Below are 15600 nucleotides of genomic sequence, written 5' to 3'. Positions count from 1 at the left end.
TGTGATTGGAGATGAAAAATAAAGTAGAACAACAAAACACCAAATTTGATTTTATTTCAACACATAATTTGGTGTTATGGTTAGAGTGACCCTAATGGTATATTTAGAATCCAGATGTGGGGATTCATTCATGGGTGCTGAAGTTTTTACTTACTCTCAGACCTTTGGCTAAAAAATTAATGGAGTGTAGTAATGTAGTATATATTGACGATGGCAAGTCTGGCAGCTTCAGGTGTGACAAATGACAATTGGTCTTTTTGGGATGTGGTTGGTATCAATAGGCCTAGTCTATTGGGAGTTCCAGATCAGGCGACTGTTGATCAACCTTACCAAGCATTTGACCGAGGGCAAATGTTGTTTGGTCTAAACCCTCAATCCCGAAGCACACTTTCACATTTTGGACCAGAGCTTAACGGAAGCGGAAAAAGCACATCCTTTCAGCCACGACATTGTCCATAACAGTCTCTCCATTTCCATGTGTAACATTGATAGTTTTTTGGGGCAACCTCATAGTTCAAACCGTTCAACATATATATATTTTTTTCTGATTTATTTCATTCTTTTTATTGTTATGGACTTATGGTTGGTTGCTAGTCGAAACCTTATATTTACTGTATGTTTAATGGGCTTCCTGATCTGTTTAATTTGGGCCGTTTCCAATTATAGAATGTTGATATGAAAATTTTAAACTAGACAAACAAAAGAATATGTGTCTGTTTGTCTCTTCGCCCTTGTCTTTGTGTTTCCAAATCATTCTACAGTTGAAGTGCTTGTGGGGTTTTCCCCATGGAGCTTCCTCTCTCTCTGTCTCTCCTCATCCTCCTAGGGTTCCGGGGAGTACCACAATTCACGAGGCATGATCCATCATTTCCCCCACTTCTCCGAGCGAAGATCCCCACGTTTTGGGAATTTAAACGAACCATTCTCTTCTCTTGTAGCCCACAGAAAAATTCTAAACGACAGATCGGATTTGTTTGAAATATGCCTACTCATACATCGGAGAAGGAAGTCGCCGAGCTCAGGCGGAATCCGTATGAAGTCCTCGGCATCCCCAGCAACTCCACCGATCAGGAGATCAAAAGTGCCTATCGAAGAATGGCTCTCAGGTTCAACTTCTTGATTTTCTTGAAAACTGAGTGACTCTTAATGTACCGAGTTTGAATTTATTCAGGTACCATCCGGATAAGAACCCAAATGATCCGGTTGCAGCGGATATGTTTAAGGAAGTTATATTTGCCTATGATGTCTTGTCTGATCCAGAGAATCGTCGTCAGTATGATACAACTGCTTCTGAGGTTATATTCATACAAGTCCTGAGTTTTAATTTTGACTGGTTGATTGAAAATCAAGTTCACGTGTGATGTTTATGTAGGCTGCTGGTCAAGAAAATGAAGACCTTGAGCTTGATCTTTCTAGCTTAGGAGCTGTTAATACCATGTTCGCCGCGCTTTTCAAGTGAGTTCCTAATGCAAAACTTGCACCCACTCTCTGTTTTTTTCTTTCTTTCATTAACAAGTTGACCAATTTTTTTGTCCTAACACAGTAAGCTTGGTGTGCAAATCAAGACAACAGTCTCAGCAAATTTGTTAGATGAGGCGCTGAATGGTACTGTTACTACTTTGCCTCTTGCGGTTGGACAAGTTGTCTCTAGGAAGGTATTAATAATCATAGTTTTTTAGTTTTTGATTTTATTTGAATAATGTTTCGCCTCTGACATATTTGCTTTTCTCTAAACAGGTTGAAAAGCAATCGGCTCACTTTTATTCTGTTACGTTAACAGAAGAAGAATCTCAGGCTGGATTGATATGTAAAGTCCACTCATCTGCTAAAAACAAATTCAAGGTAACTCTCTTTGCCTTTCTTGATCAATAATCTGGTGGTTGTTTTTCATATTCTTTTGCTTTCCAGTTGCTTTACTTTGATCAAGAAGAGAGTGGAGGACTGAGACTGGCACTACAGGTATGGAGTTTTGTACTATTCATTTGTTGATTAACAAATCGTTTCTATTTCAATTTTACTGTCACATCTCTGAGTTGCATCATAGATTGGTTCATCAGAAAACTTTCTAATTTTGTCATGCTCATTAACATATGTGCTTTTGTTCTTTCTGCAATAGGAAGACAGCAGGAAAACAGGAAAGCTCTCAACTGCAGGATTGTATTTTTTCGGCTTCCCTGTTTACCGTTTCGATCCCAGGGTTAATTCAGTTAACTATCTTCTCTACCCTCTTTTAAGTAAACACATTTTTATACTTATTTTGACCGCCATGTACTCAGTTTTAACTCTTCTGTTCACAGAGAGCTCTCTCAAGGGATCCAGACACTGGTTTTTTCAAAAGGCTCGACACTTTCCAGCCGCTTGAGATCACTGAACTGAAAGCTGGAACTCATGTGTTTGCTGTTTACGGTACGTTTGTTAACAGTTTTTAATAGAAATCACTAGTCCAGTCTTTAGAGAATAACCTCACTTGGTTTCATTTTACTACTATAGGTGACAATTTTTTCAAAAGCGTGAGCTACACGCTAGAAATATTCTCATCTGCTCCATTCGCCAACGAGAAAGAGACTCTCCGTTCAACAGAAGCGCAGATAGTCTCTAAAAGAACAGAGCTATTGAAGTTTGAATCTGAATATCACGATGTCTTTTCACAGTTTACAGAGATGGCTAGTAAATGCGCAGGCGAAGTACAAGAAGTGAGATATATACCTCCCTCTCTTCTATTTTCTTTGTTTACCATAAAAGAACAAGTAACTGAGATTTGTTATCGTTTGCAGATTGATGAGCTTCTCAAGAGGAGGAACGAGATATGCGCAGCTTACACAACTTTCCCACCAACAAAGCATAGTTCAAGCAAGAGCTGGGGCAAGGGAAAGAGCAAGAAGAAGAGCAGTCTTTTAATGGAAGCTAGAGAAGAAGGGGAAGTCACAGTCAGAGAAGAAAATGGAGTGAAGAAGAAGAAGTGGTATAATATTCAGCTAAGACAAGACAAGAAAAAAAACTAAAGAGACTTAAACTTAAGGCAAATAAGCGTAATTCATCTCTTTGTACGCTTTGCTGGATTCAAATTCACATTCTCCTCAGCTTCTTCTTCGTCCCAAGCTTTGCTGATGTTATATGTGTCCTGCTGGTTATTGCTGACATCTTCTTCCTCACCATTTCCTGGTTTACTATATGCACTTTGGTTTCTTTCTGATTCATCCTTCCAGATTTGGACACCGCATTCAACAATCTCGAGTTCGCTGCTGAATGTAAACACAGCCTCTCTGCTAGTAGATTCTTGCAATAAGTATGAGGGAAATAGAAATAAATGTTTTCTTTGAATCCTAGGAATAGCATAAACACTGATCTCCTCAATCCCTTTGCTTATACGACTACACACTAGTTGTTCGGATTCTCTGGTTTGCTGGTTAGGAGAAATCAACACACAAACCTTGAAAATGGTGAGAGACATGTTACTCATGGGATGTATGGTCACACGATTTCCTTTGGCTCGGTGATCGAACTCTACAGGCACTTCTCCTCCAGGTAAACAAGCCCAGCCTTGAGCAATATGTTCTGTTATAATTGCTGTCTGTGCTTCTCGGTCCAGTTTGAAGCAGTTCGTGTAATCGAGTTGCGTGTATGGAGTGTCATAAGGACAAGTAAGTCCCTCCTTGGGTTCACAATCTTCCCTAAGTAGTGAACTTCTGCAGCTGTTTAGATAAAGTTCTACCCGCTGGAGACTTTTCTTGAAATATGGAATCCTCTGCTCACCAATGCAGCTTAGGTGTAGATGCTTTACACTTTGGGGAAGATGTGTTAAGGACTTTAGTTTTCCTTTGCTGGTTATGGTGAGAACACGAAGACGAGACCAAAGCCTGATAGACTCAGGCACTTGGTCTAGTTCCTCGACTGAGATAGAGAACTTTGAGACGTTCCTAGAGATGTCTGGAAAGTTTCTCAATCTTTGGCATGCAGTCATATCAACCGATTCAAGAGATGCCAAGTTCATGTAAGCTGGAATGACTTCTAGCTTTGTGCAGGCAAACATGCTCAACGCTTTTAGCTTGTGAAGATTTGAAAAAGAGGATGGAATCTCTACCAGACTCTCGCAGTCATTCAGATTTAGTCTCTCGAGATTTGTTGCATTTGAAAGATCTGGGAGTTCTTTTAAATGACAGGACATTGCCAAATCCATCTTCTTGAGATTTGTGAGGGGCTGAAACCAAAATCAGACACCAAACAGTAAACAGAAGACCATCAGAACATGAATAGAAATTACACATGTTAAAATGGGCCTCAACCTAACAAGGTTAATCCTAATCCTGCATCAAAATTTGTAACCATAACCTTGACTTTTGAGACATGGTTAAAATAGAGCTGAACATAATCAACACATAAGCTTTGTAGGGTTAAGTTTCTAGCTCATTATCATTTTGTACAATATATAAATATTAAAAATTAAAATTCATTTGATTATGTAAAACATGGAGAATTTTCACGTCAAAACAGCAAAAAAAATTAGTTTTCCGCCACTTTTTTTGTTTCCAAACCACAAAATTGAGTTTTTTTTGCCAAACCACAAAATTGAGTTTTTTTTGGCCAAACCGAAAAATAGTATTCCCGCCAAAATTACAAAACAGAATTTTTCTGCAAAAACGTGAAATATTATTTTCCCGCCAAAGCGAGTTTTCCGTCAAAATCCATTTTCTTGAGATTTGTAAGAAGTTGAAACCGAGTCCAAATACCAAATAGCAGAGAGAAGACCATCAAAACATGAATAGAAAGTACACATTCATATATATATATATATATATATGTGTGTGTGTGTATATGTTCAAACTAAACCAAACCTGAGATCCTTCCCAGAGCTTCTCGAGCTGGCTATCGCGCATATTGAGTTCGACCAGATTTTCGAGATGAAATCTCATAGGGAGACTCTTTCTTGGGTACACCTCCCAATGTAGTAACTTAAGACGAGGTGGAAACTCCAAGTCCTGAGGTATGCACACTATGTCTTTTTCACAGTGTTTTCTTTTGTGGACAGTCAGGAACTGAAGGTTACGCATTCTTTTTAAAGCTCCCTTGCTTACAAACACTTCGCCTGTTTCTGATGTATCGAAATATATGCCACACACTGTTCTAGTCCCCTAAACCATGCCCAAAATAGTAGAATTTGTTAGCACAATAGGTAAGCTGTTATCAGTAAATGAGTTATCTAAACTTTAAAAGCCACAGTCATTGCTAGACATATTTTATAAACCATATTCCAACGTAGAAAATATTATTAAGATATTTATCTTCACCAAATTTAAGTAATTAAGTTAAACTAACATATACGAGAAAAGAAAGTGAAAAAGAACTTACTGTCTCATATTCAAGAACATCACAAATCTCATGAGGATCAATTAAAATGTGGCGTTTCCAAGGTTCTTGTCTTTGAATGACTTGTCTAGCCATTTGTTGTAGTAAGCTGTGCATCACTATTTCTCCATTGGTAGATATGTCTATGAGAGATCTATTGACTAGGTTTCTCAACCCATGTTCAACATTCAAATTACAGTCATGGAGCATGGATTTTACGTAATCTTGGTCTTTGTTGTTGAAAAATATAGCAATGTGAAGAAACAGAGCTTGATCTTTCTCATGTAAAGTCTCATATCCGACTCTTAATACTCTCTCAAGATCTTCATCAAGACTAGTTTCTAGCCTATGGATAATAACTTCCCATTCATCCCCACTTTTCCCACCTAAAGATGAGCCCACAACACGTAGACCTAACGGAAGATTACCGCAAAGCTCCGCTACTCTTATTGCCAGCTTTTCAAAACCATATTTTGGAGAGTTTCTTCTAAAAGCATATCTACAGAAGATCTCAAGAGCTTCTCCATTAGATGGAAAACCCACATGGTATGTATTGGTAATGCCATATCTTTCCAAAAGCTCTTGATCTTTCGTAGTCACAATAATCCTACTTCCGGAACCAAAATGATATATATCTTTAGCCAGAGCATCTAGCTGATCAAGACTATCTACATCATCAAGAACGATAAGAACCTTTTGGTTGCATAACCTTTCACTTATCACATCTAAGTGACATACATTTATATTGGTTTGGTTCAAAATGTGCAAAAGAAGCTGTTCTTGTAAACGCAGCTTTGAACCATGGTCACCACAACCAATATTCCTATAACTTCCTCCAACATTTTCCATGAAATAACTAAGCGGAAAATCAGGAGAGAGTTGGTTGTATAAAGCTCTTGCAATGGTAGTTTTACCAATACCCGCAGGACCAGAGATTCCTAAGGTCATAGGTTCATCATTTTCTAAAATTAACAAACATTGAATCTTCCCCAAATGACCTTCAAGTCCTACCATCCCATCAAAATCCCTAGATGGTGTAGCATTTAGATTGTCTGAAACATTTAAGGAAATCTTCTCAATCATTTTTGCTTCATTGTTCCTAAAGAAAAAAAAAAACAAATTTGAAGAAAATAAGGTATGAAAACACATATAAGTTTCTCAAATATAATGTTTCATTTTATTCATTTATTTTTAAAGCCATCAAAGGATAACAATTGGACACGTTAGAATTTAATCTCTTACAAATGTTTAAGAGTGAAAGATTTTTCTTACATTCTCTCATATATTTTATTATTTTTATGTATATAGGAAACATAGACTCTTGACAAAATGATGAGAATAACTCCAATAGGGACTCTCACCATGAAATTCTTGAAATACATATATATATATAAGTTTTTTTTCTAAACTTATAAGTTTAATATTTAATTATAAGTATTTCCAAAATACGGAAAATCCAACCCAAAGGAAGATATTTTGGATATTTCCCGTAATTTTGAGATATTCATAACTAAATACTAAAATATATACATACATTTATGTATTATATGTATTTTAAAAACTTCCTGGTGAGAACTCTACATTGAGATTGCTCTCATATGAGTGAATCATCTTTTTAAATCACTGTAGTGAATCAATTGAGTGAATAACTCACCCATTTGTAATCTAGCAACATAAAATGGCTGGATAATTTTATATTTGCAAATTTTTAATTTAGTTTGAAGCGAAATCCTACGTGTAAAAAAATTAGTTTACCATTCCAAAAATATATTGATAAGTAAAAGGTCCCTAAGTAAAATACTAATTAGAAATTTAGAACTTTAATAAATCAAGGGTAGAAAACAAGAACAAACCAGTTCACAGAATGTTCTCCGGCTATATTGGCGACATGGGTCAAAGCGTGAATCGATTTATGCACCTGGGTCTCTGTTTTCCCTTCGCAAGTTTCCTTGAAAGTCTTACCAAACTCTCCCATCTGTTTCCTCACATCACATGGATCCACTTTGTAGAAAACCGTCATCACTATTTGTCCCGCAGATTCTTGACACTTCAAAATCTCCAATAGCTCATTCAAACACCAACTTGAAGAACCATAGTTCTCCGAGAGCACCACGATTGAGATTCTTGACTCTCTTATCGACCGTATGAGTTCAGTACCGATCAGTTTGCTTCTCTCAATCCCTTCATCGTTGAACGCTATGATCCCGTTGTGTTGAAACTGCTTTTTTAAATGACTCATAAATGTTACACGAACATCTGGTCCGTGGAAGCTCGGCAAGACGTTGTATCTCCAGCTCCGAGAAGAAGACGCCATAAGAAATCAAAAAGGTAACTAAGACTTTGATGACAACATAATCAAATAGTTCAAGCTATATGAGTTATGAACAAGTCAGTATATTAGCAGCGCAAACGCGTAATGAGAGAAGAACTTTCTCTTGTTTGAAAAAGGTCGGTCATTGTTAGAGATGGATGGTCTTGGTAGTATTGACTGAGTCCAGTTCAAACAACATAAGAAAACTTTGATAACAACTCTAGGTGTGGAACCTTTTTCAAATAAAAGGGGTCCTGCTTAAAAAAAAGATTATCTTCACTTTTACATTTGTAAGTTAATACACGCATATCAATGGCCACTGGGTAAAAATCACGTTAAGGAATTCAAAACCTCTTAACTTTATTTTTCACTACAACCCACATGAATTGTGATTTTTACAATCATTTTTCCAGCGGTGACTACACTTCCAAATTCTTCCGTTTGACTAGTTGTGATCCAAACATTTATTATTTTCCGTGTCTTGACTATTTCTTTCTACTTGCCGACGCACATATGTGTTTTTAATCTACTTCCCAAAGACATCTCCACATTAAAAAAGCAATCATTCGTCTACTGAACTTAATGTAAAGAAAAAAAAAGCAAGCCACTACATTTTTTTTTTGATAAAATGTTAATATTATACCATTTTTGAAATTTTCACAATGTTGCAAACAACTTATTACACGAGAACAAACAGCAACAACATAACACAAGTCGAAAATTAACCCTCAAAAAGACCGATAAAAAGCAAAATAAAGTTGAAGGAGCGAAGGACCGGCTGGAGGTGGCGCTGGAACGGAGAGAAGCCGGTCACGAAGTAACCTGTCGAGTGCATGATGAAGGTCACTCGTAGAGGAAGACACTGAAGTAAATATGCGGAAATTTCTTTCTCTCCAAATGATGTAAATGATGGATTGAAAGAAGAGCTTGAGAAGTGTCACTTGTTTGCTGCATAGGGTACGCCTGGATGCTGCTATCCAAGCTGCTGCAGCGTGGAGGTCAGCCAGTGGGTTAGGTAGAATACCAGAGGCAAAACTCAGCCAAAGCGCAGAGGAGACGCTGCACTCAAAGAACAGGTGATGGTGCATTTCCACTGCCGAGGAGCAGAGCACACACTGATCTGTGACATTTAGTAGTACCATATGTTTCCTGGTTTTTAGAAGTTGTGATAGGACATGTAATTGTTTCTTTTGTATTCTTATAATTGGTCAAGTACACTAAAGTCTGGTTACTCTAACTACATGGAGTGATTAATTGAGCGATTGTTTTTAATGGTTTCTATTTAAACAATAGCTGACGGACTTCGGGATCTCATCTCCTCCACATAAAATTACTATGTCGTGTAGAACATTCTTATACAGTATAAGTAAGGGCATTGGGCTATGAAACGGTAACGTATTGAACGTGTAAAGCTGCTTATAACGTCCCAGTCCCACATCGATAAATGTAGGGATGAGTTCTGTTGTTTATATACAGAAAGGTTTGGTCACGACCTTGTATTAACAGATGATCTGTAGTAAAGCCTCGTACCACCGTAGCCTGGTTGCCTAATTCAGATGACTGCACTTTTGTTTTTGTTCTACAGCTTTGGAACTTTTGATGTTTTTGCAACTGTTTCATACCTCAATTGTGACCATCCGATTTCCACATTGATCCTTTTATGGGTTCCGTCAAGGAGACGGAGAAACTTAAAAACCAGCATTTGATGATTGTCATTATAGCTTTGAAATGTGTATCCTCTGTTTAACTTCAAACCCCTCATTCAGACTGTTTATTGGATTGTTAGTTTAGGTGAATTTGTTATGTGGTTCGAGGATTTACATAACCTTTCAATATTGATTTTTGTTGTGATATGGAATTCTTGTCCGAGAGACGAGGCAATAAAGGATTGGTTTGGTGCTTATGTGTTCTTGCAAATCATTGAGCTCTTAAGTTGAAAGATCCTGAGACTCAGTTTTCTAGATTAGACGGTGACCAGAAGGATTGTTTGAAACTCTGTTAACAACAACAGGTTCATTGACAAGAACGGTTTCTAGATGGTCTAGTAGCTCCTTGGCTTGACAAGAACCAAAGTCGAGGTGATGCCACACCAAAGCACTTTTTTCACTGCCTAGTATTTGGTATTACCGTATTAGTTTATTGAAGGAAGATAAACGATGGCGTATCTGGAATTACCTCATTTACTGGAGAAACGATGGCGTATCAGGTGTATGAAGCTGTTTTATTTCTCCCACATCGTTAACTAACAGAGAAATTCTGATGTTTATATAACGAAGCTAAGAAGGTATAGGACACGACCTTACTTGAACAGGATCTGTTCTATAGGCTGTACCTCTGTATCCTTGATTTCTAAGGAGACAGGCCCTTAAACCTGGTTGATGAATCATGTCCGTGCGATCTGAGTGTGATTAACGGCTACGATTCTCCTAGGAGTCTCTGCGCTGTAGAGGATCGCTATCCGGATAGGTTTGACCTCTCTGGAGTGGTCGCACGGTTGTCTGACAGGCCTTTCTTTTTTGCCTATAAGCCTCAATAGAGTTGCTTTTGTTAGCACAGAAAGGCTCTCGGTGATATTCTTTGGGATCTCACTGAAAGAAAAATGATTAAAGCTTTGGTTGATACTACAATTCTAATGTTGTAACTTCTGGCAAAGACACTAAAAGAGTTGTTTTTGCCATTGTGATAGCAGACTTTTGAACTTTCTTGCATATCCTGGTACATTCTTCATCATATCTTTCATTGACACCACCACAGACAAGCACCGTGAAGACCACAAGCCTCAGGAGAAACCTTGAAATGGGTATATGATCATGTGGGCAAGCATTTATCATATCTATCATATCCGCCTGGAACACAATCGATTGCCAGCTTATGGAGTCTGTTTAGCTGATACACCAAAGGAGGGTGCATAGTATCTCTGTGTATAATCTCATAATAATTTCCACAATTTTCTTCCGTTCAAGGTCAGAAGACTTTTTCTACCTGCATATCGTCACAAAATATGTCTTCTAAGTTTTCTTCTTTGGCAACAAAAGTTTCATGAAACTAATAAGAATTGAGACCCTATAACTCAGACTTAAACACTCTCCAACTTATGCGAAAACAGAAATATGATGCTACTAATGTAGTGACAGTGTTAATTCCATGACTTATGCTTCACAAAATCAAACATAGTGATGGCAGAATACATTGCATCGGCTACAGCATCAACGTCTGAAGGATTTAACCTTGATGGCCCTAGATCAAGAAGGCGAGCAACCAAATGAAGTCAAGCGTGTGGTTCGTGGGATGAGAATCATTACTTACCCCAAGAGATAACATACATACAGACTTCTCCAAACAGCAGGCTCATAATCTTGGTAAAAGAGCGAGATCCATCTGCCAATGAAACAGGTCATAAACACAATAACATTACAATTGAGTGACATTTTTAATCTACTGAGTTTGATAAAAATAAATAATCAGTTAAGTTAGTTTATCAATGGTGGGTGTTTCTGGCTTTTCCAAGTGTTATACCATCAGGTCGGATAGATTGAGAGAGATTGGCTTTGATTTGTTTTATTAGATCGAGATAACTAAAACGATGACGTATGTGGCATTAGTGCTTTGAGCTTAGAAACGGCAACGTATAGAATAGAGCATGTGAGGTTGTTTATTTGTCCCATATCGGTAATGTACAGAGCAGTCCTGTTGTTTATATCCCAGAAAGATGGAAGCAGTGGTCACGACCTTACTTGAACAGGATCTGTTCTATAGGCTCGTACCTCTGTATCCTTGATTTCTAAGGAGACAGGCCCTCAAACCTGGTTGATGAATCATGGCCGTGCGATCTGAGTGTGATTAACGGCTAGGATTCTCCTCGGAGTCTCCGCGCTGTAGAGGATCGCTATCCGGTTAGGTCTTTACCTCTCCGGGGTGGTCGCACGGTTGTCTGACAGGCTTCCCTTTTTTGTTCTTTTGCCTTTCTACTTTGGTTCCTTTTTTGTTCTTTTGCAAAAACAAACCCCGTCGTGTTCTTCCGACTATTTTAAAACTTCTCTTCACCAACCATGAATCGTTCTGATCTTGAATTAGCGTGATGTAGATTGATAGCTTCGGAGAATTTATGCCACTTACAGATTTCTTTATTGTTGTTACTTGAATCGACTACTGGGTTTTGTTAGGGTGGTGGAGAGATTTAAGAACTAGTTTATGTGTCCTGCTAACTTCAAACTCATTCAAAGTATCTTGGCTTTAGAGTGATGAGATTGTTAGCTTATGTATCCTGCTTACTTGAATTATGTGGTTCGGGGCTCAATGTGTTATTGCAAAACATTTAGCTGTACCTCTTATGTTGAGAAGATAATGACTTATGAGCTGTTTGGTTCGGACCTAAAGAAGCCAAAATGTGTCTTGCTTGTAAAAAAACTTATTTTATTCTGAGAGAGTACAAGAAGTTGTTTGCTTTAGGAAAGCTAGTATGGTTGCCATTGATGAGAGTTGCACGTTTTTACTTTCAAGGCATAAGCCTCAATAGAGTCACCTGGTTTTGTTATCACAGAAAGTCTCTCGGTGATATTCTTGGGTTAAGATTAGTTACTACCAAACCTTAAACCATACAAAATCTATTCATCTTTAGAGTTATTTAGTTCAATTGAAACATAATCTCCAATGATGAAATCTCAAAATGTTATTGTATGACATCAGTACTTCTTCCCCTGAGCCAAGTTTACTCGAATCGCCCGACCCTCTAGCTCAAGCCCATCCAGCGATTCAAGCGCCGTCTCCATTTCATCTTTGGAAGAGTAACACACAAAGCCATAACCTCTTGACTTCCCAGTGTCTCCATCATACACAACTCTAGCACCAACCACTTCTCCACACTCTCGAAACGCTCCAGCTAACGACTCCGAAGTGACTGTCCACGACAAGTTACCAACAAACAGCTTATACTCTGTTTCTGGATACAGAGGTTCTTTGTTAGGCTTCGGTTTGTCTGCAAAGTTCACCTTCAACGTCCTACCAAGATACTCCTGAATAAGAATAAACAATGGAAACGTTTACTTTTATGTTTGTAACGCTTCACACCTTTTTTTTTTAACTTTCACTTACAGTTCCATCGAGGTTCTCGATGATGACGTTGCAGTCTTCGACGTTGCTCATCGTCACGAAGGCGAACCCGCGGCTCTGTCCTGTGTCTCTGTTGTAAAGAACCTCGACGAGCTCAGGGTTGGCGAAGTCTTGGATGATCTGAGCGAGTGTTGCACTGTCGACATTGTAAGGAAGGTTCCCAAAGTAGAGCTTAGTGTTGATGGGCGCAGGAGGACTGTCGTCATCAGCAGTTGCATCGTCCTGTTTGACGGAGATGGTCTCCGGGAGGGCTCTGAATCGCCGAGAACTGTTGTCACGTGAGGAGATCAAGAGAGGTTTTGGAGGCGACAAGTTGAATCTAAGGAGTGTTTGGTTATATGATTTGTTGCGGCGAAGGAGGAGGCTTGGTTGATCGTAGAGTTTGAAGCAGGGAAGTGTTAGTGTTGAAGCTGCCATTTCTCTCTCTCAACACAGAGACAAAGAGAGAGAGAGAGAGAGAGACAGAGAGATTGGCTTAAGACAGAGATGATTCTACCCACAGAGAGATTTTGGATAAGGCCAAAAAAGTGATTGGCCTATCATAACAAATGGTTATCAACTACTTGGTTATAGGGGTTATTCCGGTATTGTTCGATTTAGAAGAATTTTCCGGTTATGTTTAGAATTTTTCTAGGTTCGTAGTCATATTTGGTTTTATCTGTTTGTTTGGTGTAATTTTTGGTCCTATGTTTTCTTTTTATTAGATTTTGTTTCCAATGAAATTTGTTTTTCGCCAGCTTTATTTTGAAAAAACTATCTCTAATTTTCGATAAAAATTATAGAAAACAAAAATATATGTTTTATAATTGGGTTTTCTGTGCTTCATATGGTATAAAACTATAAACGAATATGTTGGGTCTTTTAGCCGTAACTTTTTAACAATTTGGATTTACTAGGGTTTATTCCATTAATTTGTTAGTAAAATTGGCCAAACAATCAAAGCTTAAGCAACAAAAAAAAAAAAATTGGCCAAACAAAAAGTATATAATAAAATAGTCTTAGAGGTGATTGGTTAGACCGTAGGAGCTGACTTTAACTTTAATATTAATCTACAGCCTTTAAATCACCAATTATGATTTACTTTGTTTTTTAAAGCTAGAGCCAAAAAATAAAAAAAATAGCGGTAATGTTGTAATTAGAGAGTTTAGAGACTGAATATTTTTGTGTTATTGATGATCAATAGAGGTTCCTTTATATAAGAATTACAAGATAAAGATAAAAGGAAAGAGTACAAATCCTAATCCAACAGAAAATAGGAAAACTACTAAAACATAGAAAAGGAAAACATCCTAAGTTCTAAGTCGGCTAGGTCATTGACCGACTCTCTCTCCTCCTTGCGGACGCGGCTGGGCTTGATGTGGCTGACGGGCTTTCTTCTCTTGTCTTGGTTAATGGCAATCTACTCCATGATTTATAACACTCCCCCTTGGATGCCATAACCATACAGGATCTGTAGTACGCTTCATGTTGCCTCATTAAAACCTTATCAGGAAAACCCAGTGGGACAAAACCATGATGAAGGAAAAAGAGTACAACACGCACTACTCCCCCTGATGTGAACCTCAATGTAGGTTCTTCATTCTACGCATCTGATGCGTGATCTTTCCTGTATATGTAGGAAGGGAGTAATCGGCCAGTTTCATTACTAAGCCGTAACTAAACCACTTCGACCTCTCAGGTCGTCTCTCATGTCTTTTGACATTAAGTGTCTCGGTAAAGCATGTGTGCTAAACAATATGAACCATATTGTCCTCGGAAGATCACTATTGGGTCTTTGCAAATTGTCTTTGCGTGTGTCCATGGTCTAAGCGTGATTGTCTACTATCAACTGCTCTTTACTTTGGCCATTATAATTACCATCGACCATGTATCAATCTGGTCGATCTATGTTTGAGTCATAGACCTCGTCCATATGTGTCCACTACTTGTCTCATGAGTGTTCAAGATCAATGATCATTGCTGTGAGTTTTATAATCTCTTAGTATGGCTCTGCGGCCGAACACTCTCATGGAGGTGGAAATCGATTTCTTTGCCTTAGTTAATGTCGTATTCATTATTCTTTGCATTCCTATCTTAATGATGGCATCTCATGACCTTAGTTGCTGTGGATCATATCACACGCTAAGTATATATTATTAGGTCATGAATCTCGGCTTTCACGAGCTTATGGACTTCAATACTTTATATCCGACAGGGAAGGATAGATTAAACATCTCCTCTTTGACACGACAAAACTTTGTGGGAGTTGGTCATACAGCAGCAGAAAACTATTCTGCTATGCCGGATCCTTAAGGGATCTGATTGTCGGATTGCAACCTGATGGTTGATCTTTTCTACTAGCCCGTGATCAAAGTATAAGAGCCGGACGCCTTTAGTAGAAGGGGCTGGACGCCTTTATCTGAAAACTGGATGCCTTTTAGCTTAAGGGCTGGACGTCTTTAGTCGAAGGACCGGATGCCTACAGATACGTTCTGTATCAGGCTACTAACCTCTTGTAGGTTTAGTACAAACACAAGGGATTTCAAATGTTTATGGAGTGTTATTGGATTGTCTTTTATACAACTCCAAGATCATGCGTGATCACTTTCTTTTACATACTATATGCAACTGCTTTTGTTTCAGTCCATGAATCAGCTTAGGAACAAAGTTGTTCTTTCAATTTTATCCAGTGATCTATATGCTGCTTTACTATATCATTGTATTTATTTTCTTATTACCAGACCTTTTGTTAATTTTGAAATTTTGTAGCAGCAACCACCACATAAGAGTTCATCTCCTTATAATCTGTTCCTTTGATCTCTGTGAGTACCTTGTGTAACAAGCTATAATCTAATGCT

General features: G+C 38.2%; 3 protein-coding genes across 4 annotated transcripts; 1 reads left to right on the top strand and 2 right to left on the bottom strand.

Moving 5' to 3' along the window:
* Window positions 1–729: 729 nt before the first annotated feature.
* LOC106313174 (chaperone protein dnaJ 39) lies at window positions 730–3193 on the top strand. The gene is made up of 10 exons (XM_013750917.1): window positions 730–1106; window positions 1172–1295; window positions 1373–1455; window positions 1544–1655; window positions 1738–1842; window positions 1909–1959; window positions 2117–2206; window positions 2298–2406; window positions 2491–2693; window positions 2775–3193. The coding sequence occupies exons 1-10, from the start codon at window positions 982–984 to the stop codon at window positions 3000–3002; spliced, it is 1230 nt and encodes a 409-aa protein (XP_013606371.1). The 5' UTR covers window positions 730–981; the 3' UTR covers window positions 3003–3193.
* On the bottom strand, window positions 3012–7688 carry LOC106313173 (disease resistance protein RML1A-like). 2 transcript variants are annotated; one of them, XM_013750915.1, is made up of 4 exons: window positions 7197–7688; window positions 5347–6442; window positions 4833–5129; window positions 3012–4198 (listed from the first exon to the last, which is right to left on the bottom strand). In XM_013750915.1, the coding sequence occupies exons 1-4, from the start codon at window positions 7655–7657 to the stop codon at window positions 3035–3037; spliced, it is 3018 nt and encodes a 1005-aa protein (XP_013606369.1). In that variant the 5' UTR covers window positions 7658–7688; the 3' UTR covers window positions 3012–3034. The 2 variants fall into 2 exon arrangements, with proteins under 2 accessions (XP_013606369.1, XP_013606370.1); XM_013750916.1 differs by having other exon boundaries at window positions 5347–6395; window positions 7197–7272.
* Window positions 7689–12198: 4510 nt separating this feature from the next.
* On the bottom strand, window positions 12199–13271 carry LOC106313255 (28 kDa ribonucleoprotein, chloroplastic). The gene is made up of 2 exons (XM_013751022.1): window positions 12746–13271; window positions 12199–12666 (listed from the first exon to the last, which is right to left on the bottom strand). Exons 1-2 carry the CDS (start codon window positions 13178–13180, stop codon window positions 12337–12339), a joined length of 765 nt encoding a protein of 254 aa, XP_013606476.1. The 5' UTR covers window positions 13181–13271; the 3' UTR covers window positions 12199–12336.
* Between the last annotated feature and the right edge of the window lie 2329 nt (window positions 13272–15600).

This window comes from Brassica oleracea, chromosome C9, assembly GCF_000695525.1.
Source record: "Brassica oleracea var. oleracea cultivar TO1000 chromosome C9, BOL, whole genome shotgun sequence".
Taxonomy (NCBI): domain Eukaryota; kingdom Viridiplantae; phylum Streptophyta; class Magnoliopsida; order Brassicales; family Brassicaceae; genus Brassica; species Brassica oleracea.
Note: the sequence above shows the minus strand (reverse complement) of the source record. Positions and strands in the feature narration are given on the sequence as shown.

What these genes read in the sequence shown, in the direction of transcription:
- LOC106313255 (XM_013751022.1), bottom strand. Translation starts at nt 13,180, where the DNA reads ATGGCAGCTTCAACACTAACACTTCCCTGCTTCAAACTCTACGATCAA. An exon ending in TCGAGAACCTCGATGGAACT is followed by an intron (nt 12,667 to 12,745) that starts GTAAGTGAAAGT and finishes ATTCTTATTCAG; the next exon opens with GAGTATCTTGGTAGGACGTT.
- LOC106313174 (XM_013750917.1), top strand. Translation starts at nt 982, where the DNA reads ATGCCTACTCATACATCGGAGAAGGAAGTCGCCGAGCTCAGGCGGAAT. An exon ending in ATGTTCGCCGCGCTTTTCAA is followed by an intron (nt 1,456 to 1,543) that starts GTGAGTTCCTAA and finishes GTCCTAACACAG; the next exon opens with TAAGCTTGGTGTGCAAATCA. An exon ending in GACTGAGACTGGCACTACAG is followed by an intron (nt 1,960 to 2,116) that starts GTATGGAGTTTT and finishes TTTCTGCAATAG; the next exon opens with GAAGACAGCAGGAAAACAGG.
- LOC106313173 (XM_013750915.1), bottom strand. Translation starts at nt 7,657, where the DNA reads ATGGCGTCTTCTTCTCGGAGCTGGAGATACAACGTCTTGCCGAGCTTC. An exon ending in GGAGAACATTCTGTGAACTG is followed by an intron (nt 6,443 to 7,196) that starts GTTTGTTCTTGT and finishes TTTTTTCTTTAG; the next exon opens with GAACAATGAAGCAAAAATGA. An exon ending in AGCTCTGGGAAGGATCTCAG is followed by an intron (nt 4,199 to 4,832) that starts GTTTGGTTTAGT and finishes TTTTGGTTTCAG; the next exon opens with CCCCTCACAAATCTCAAGAA.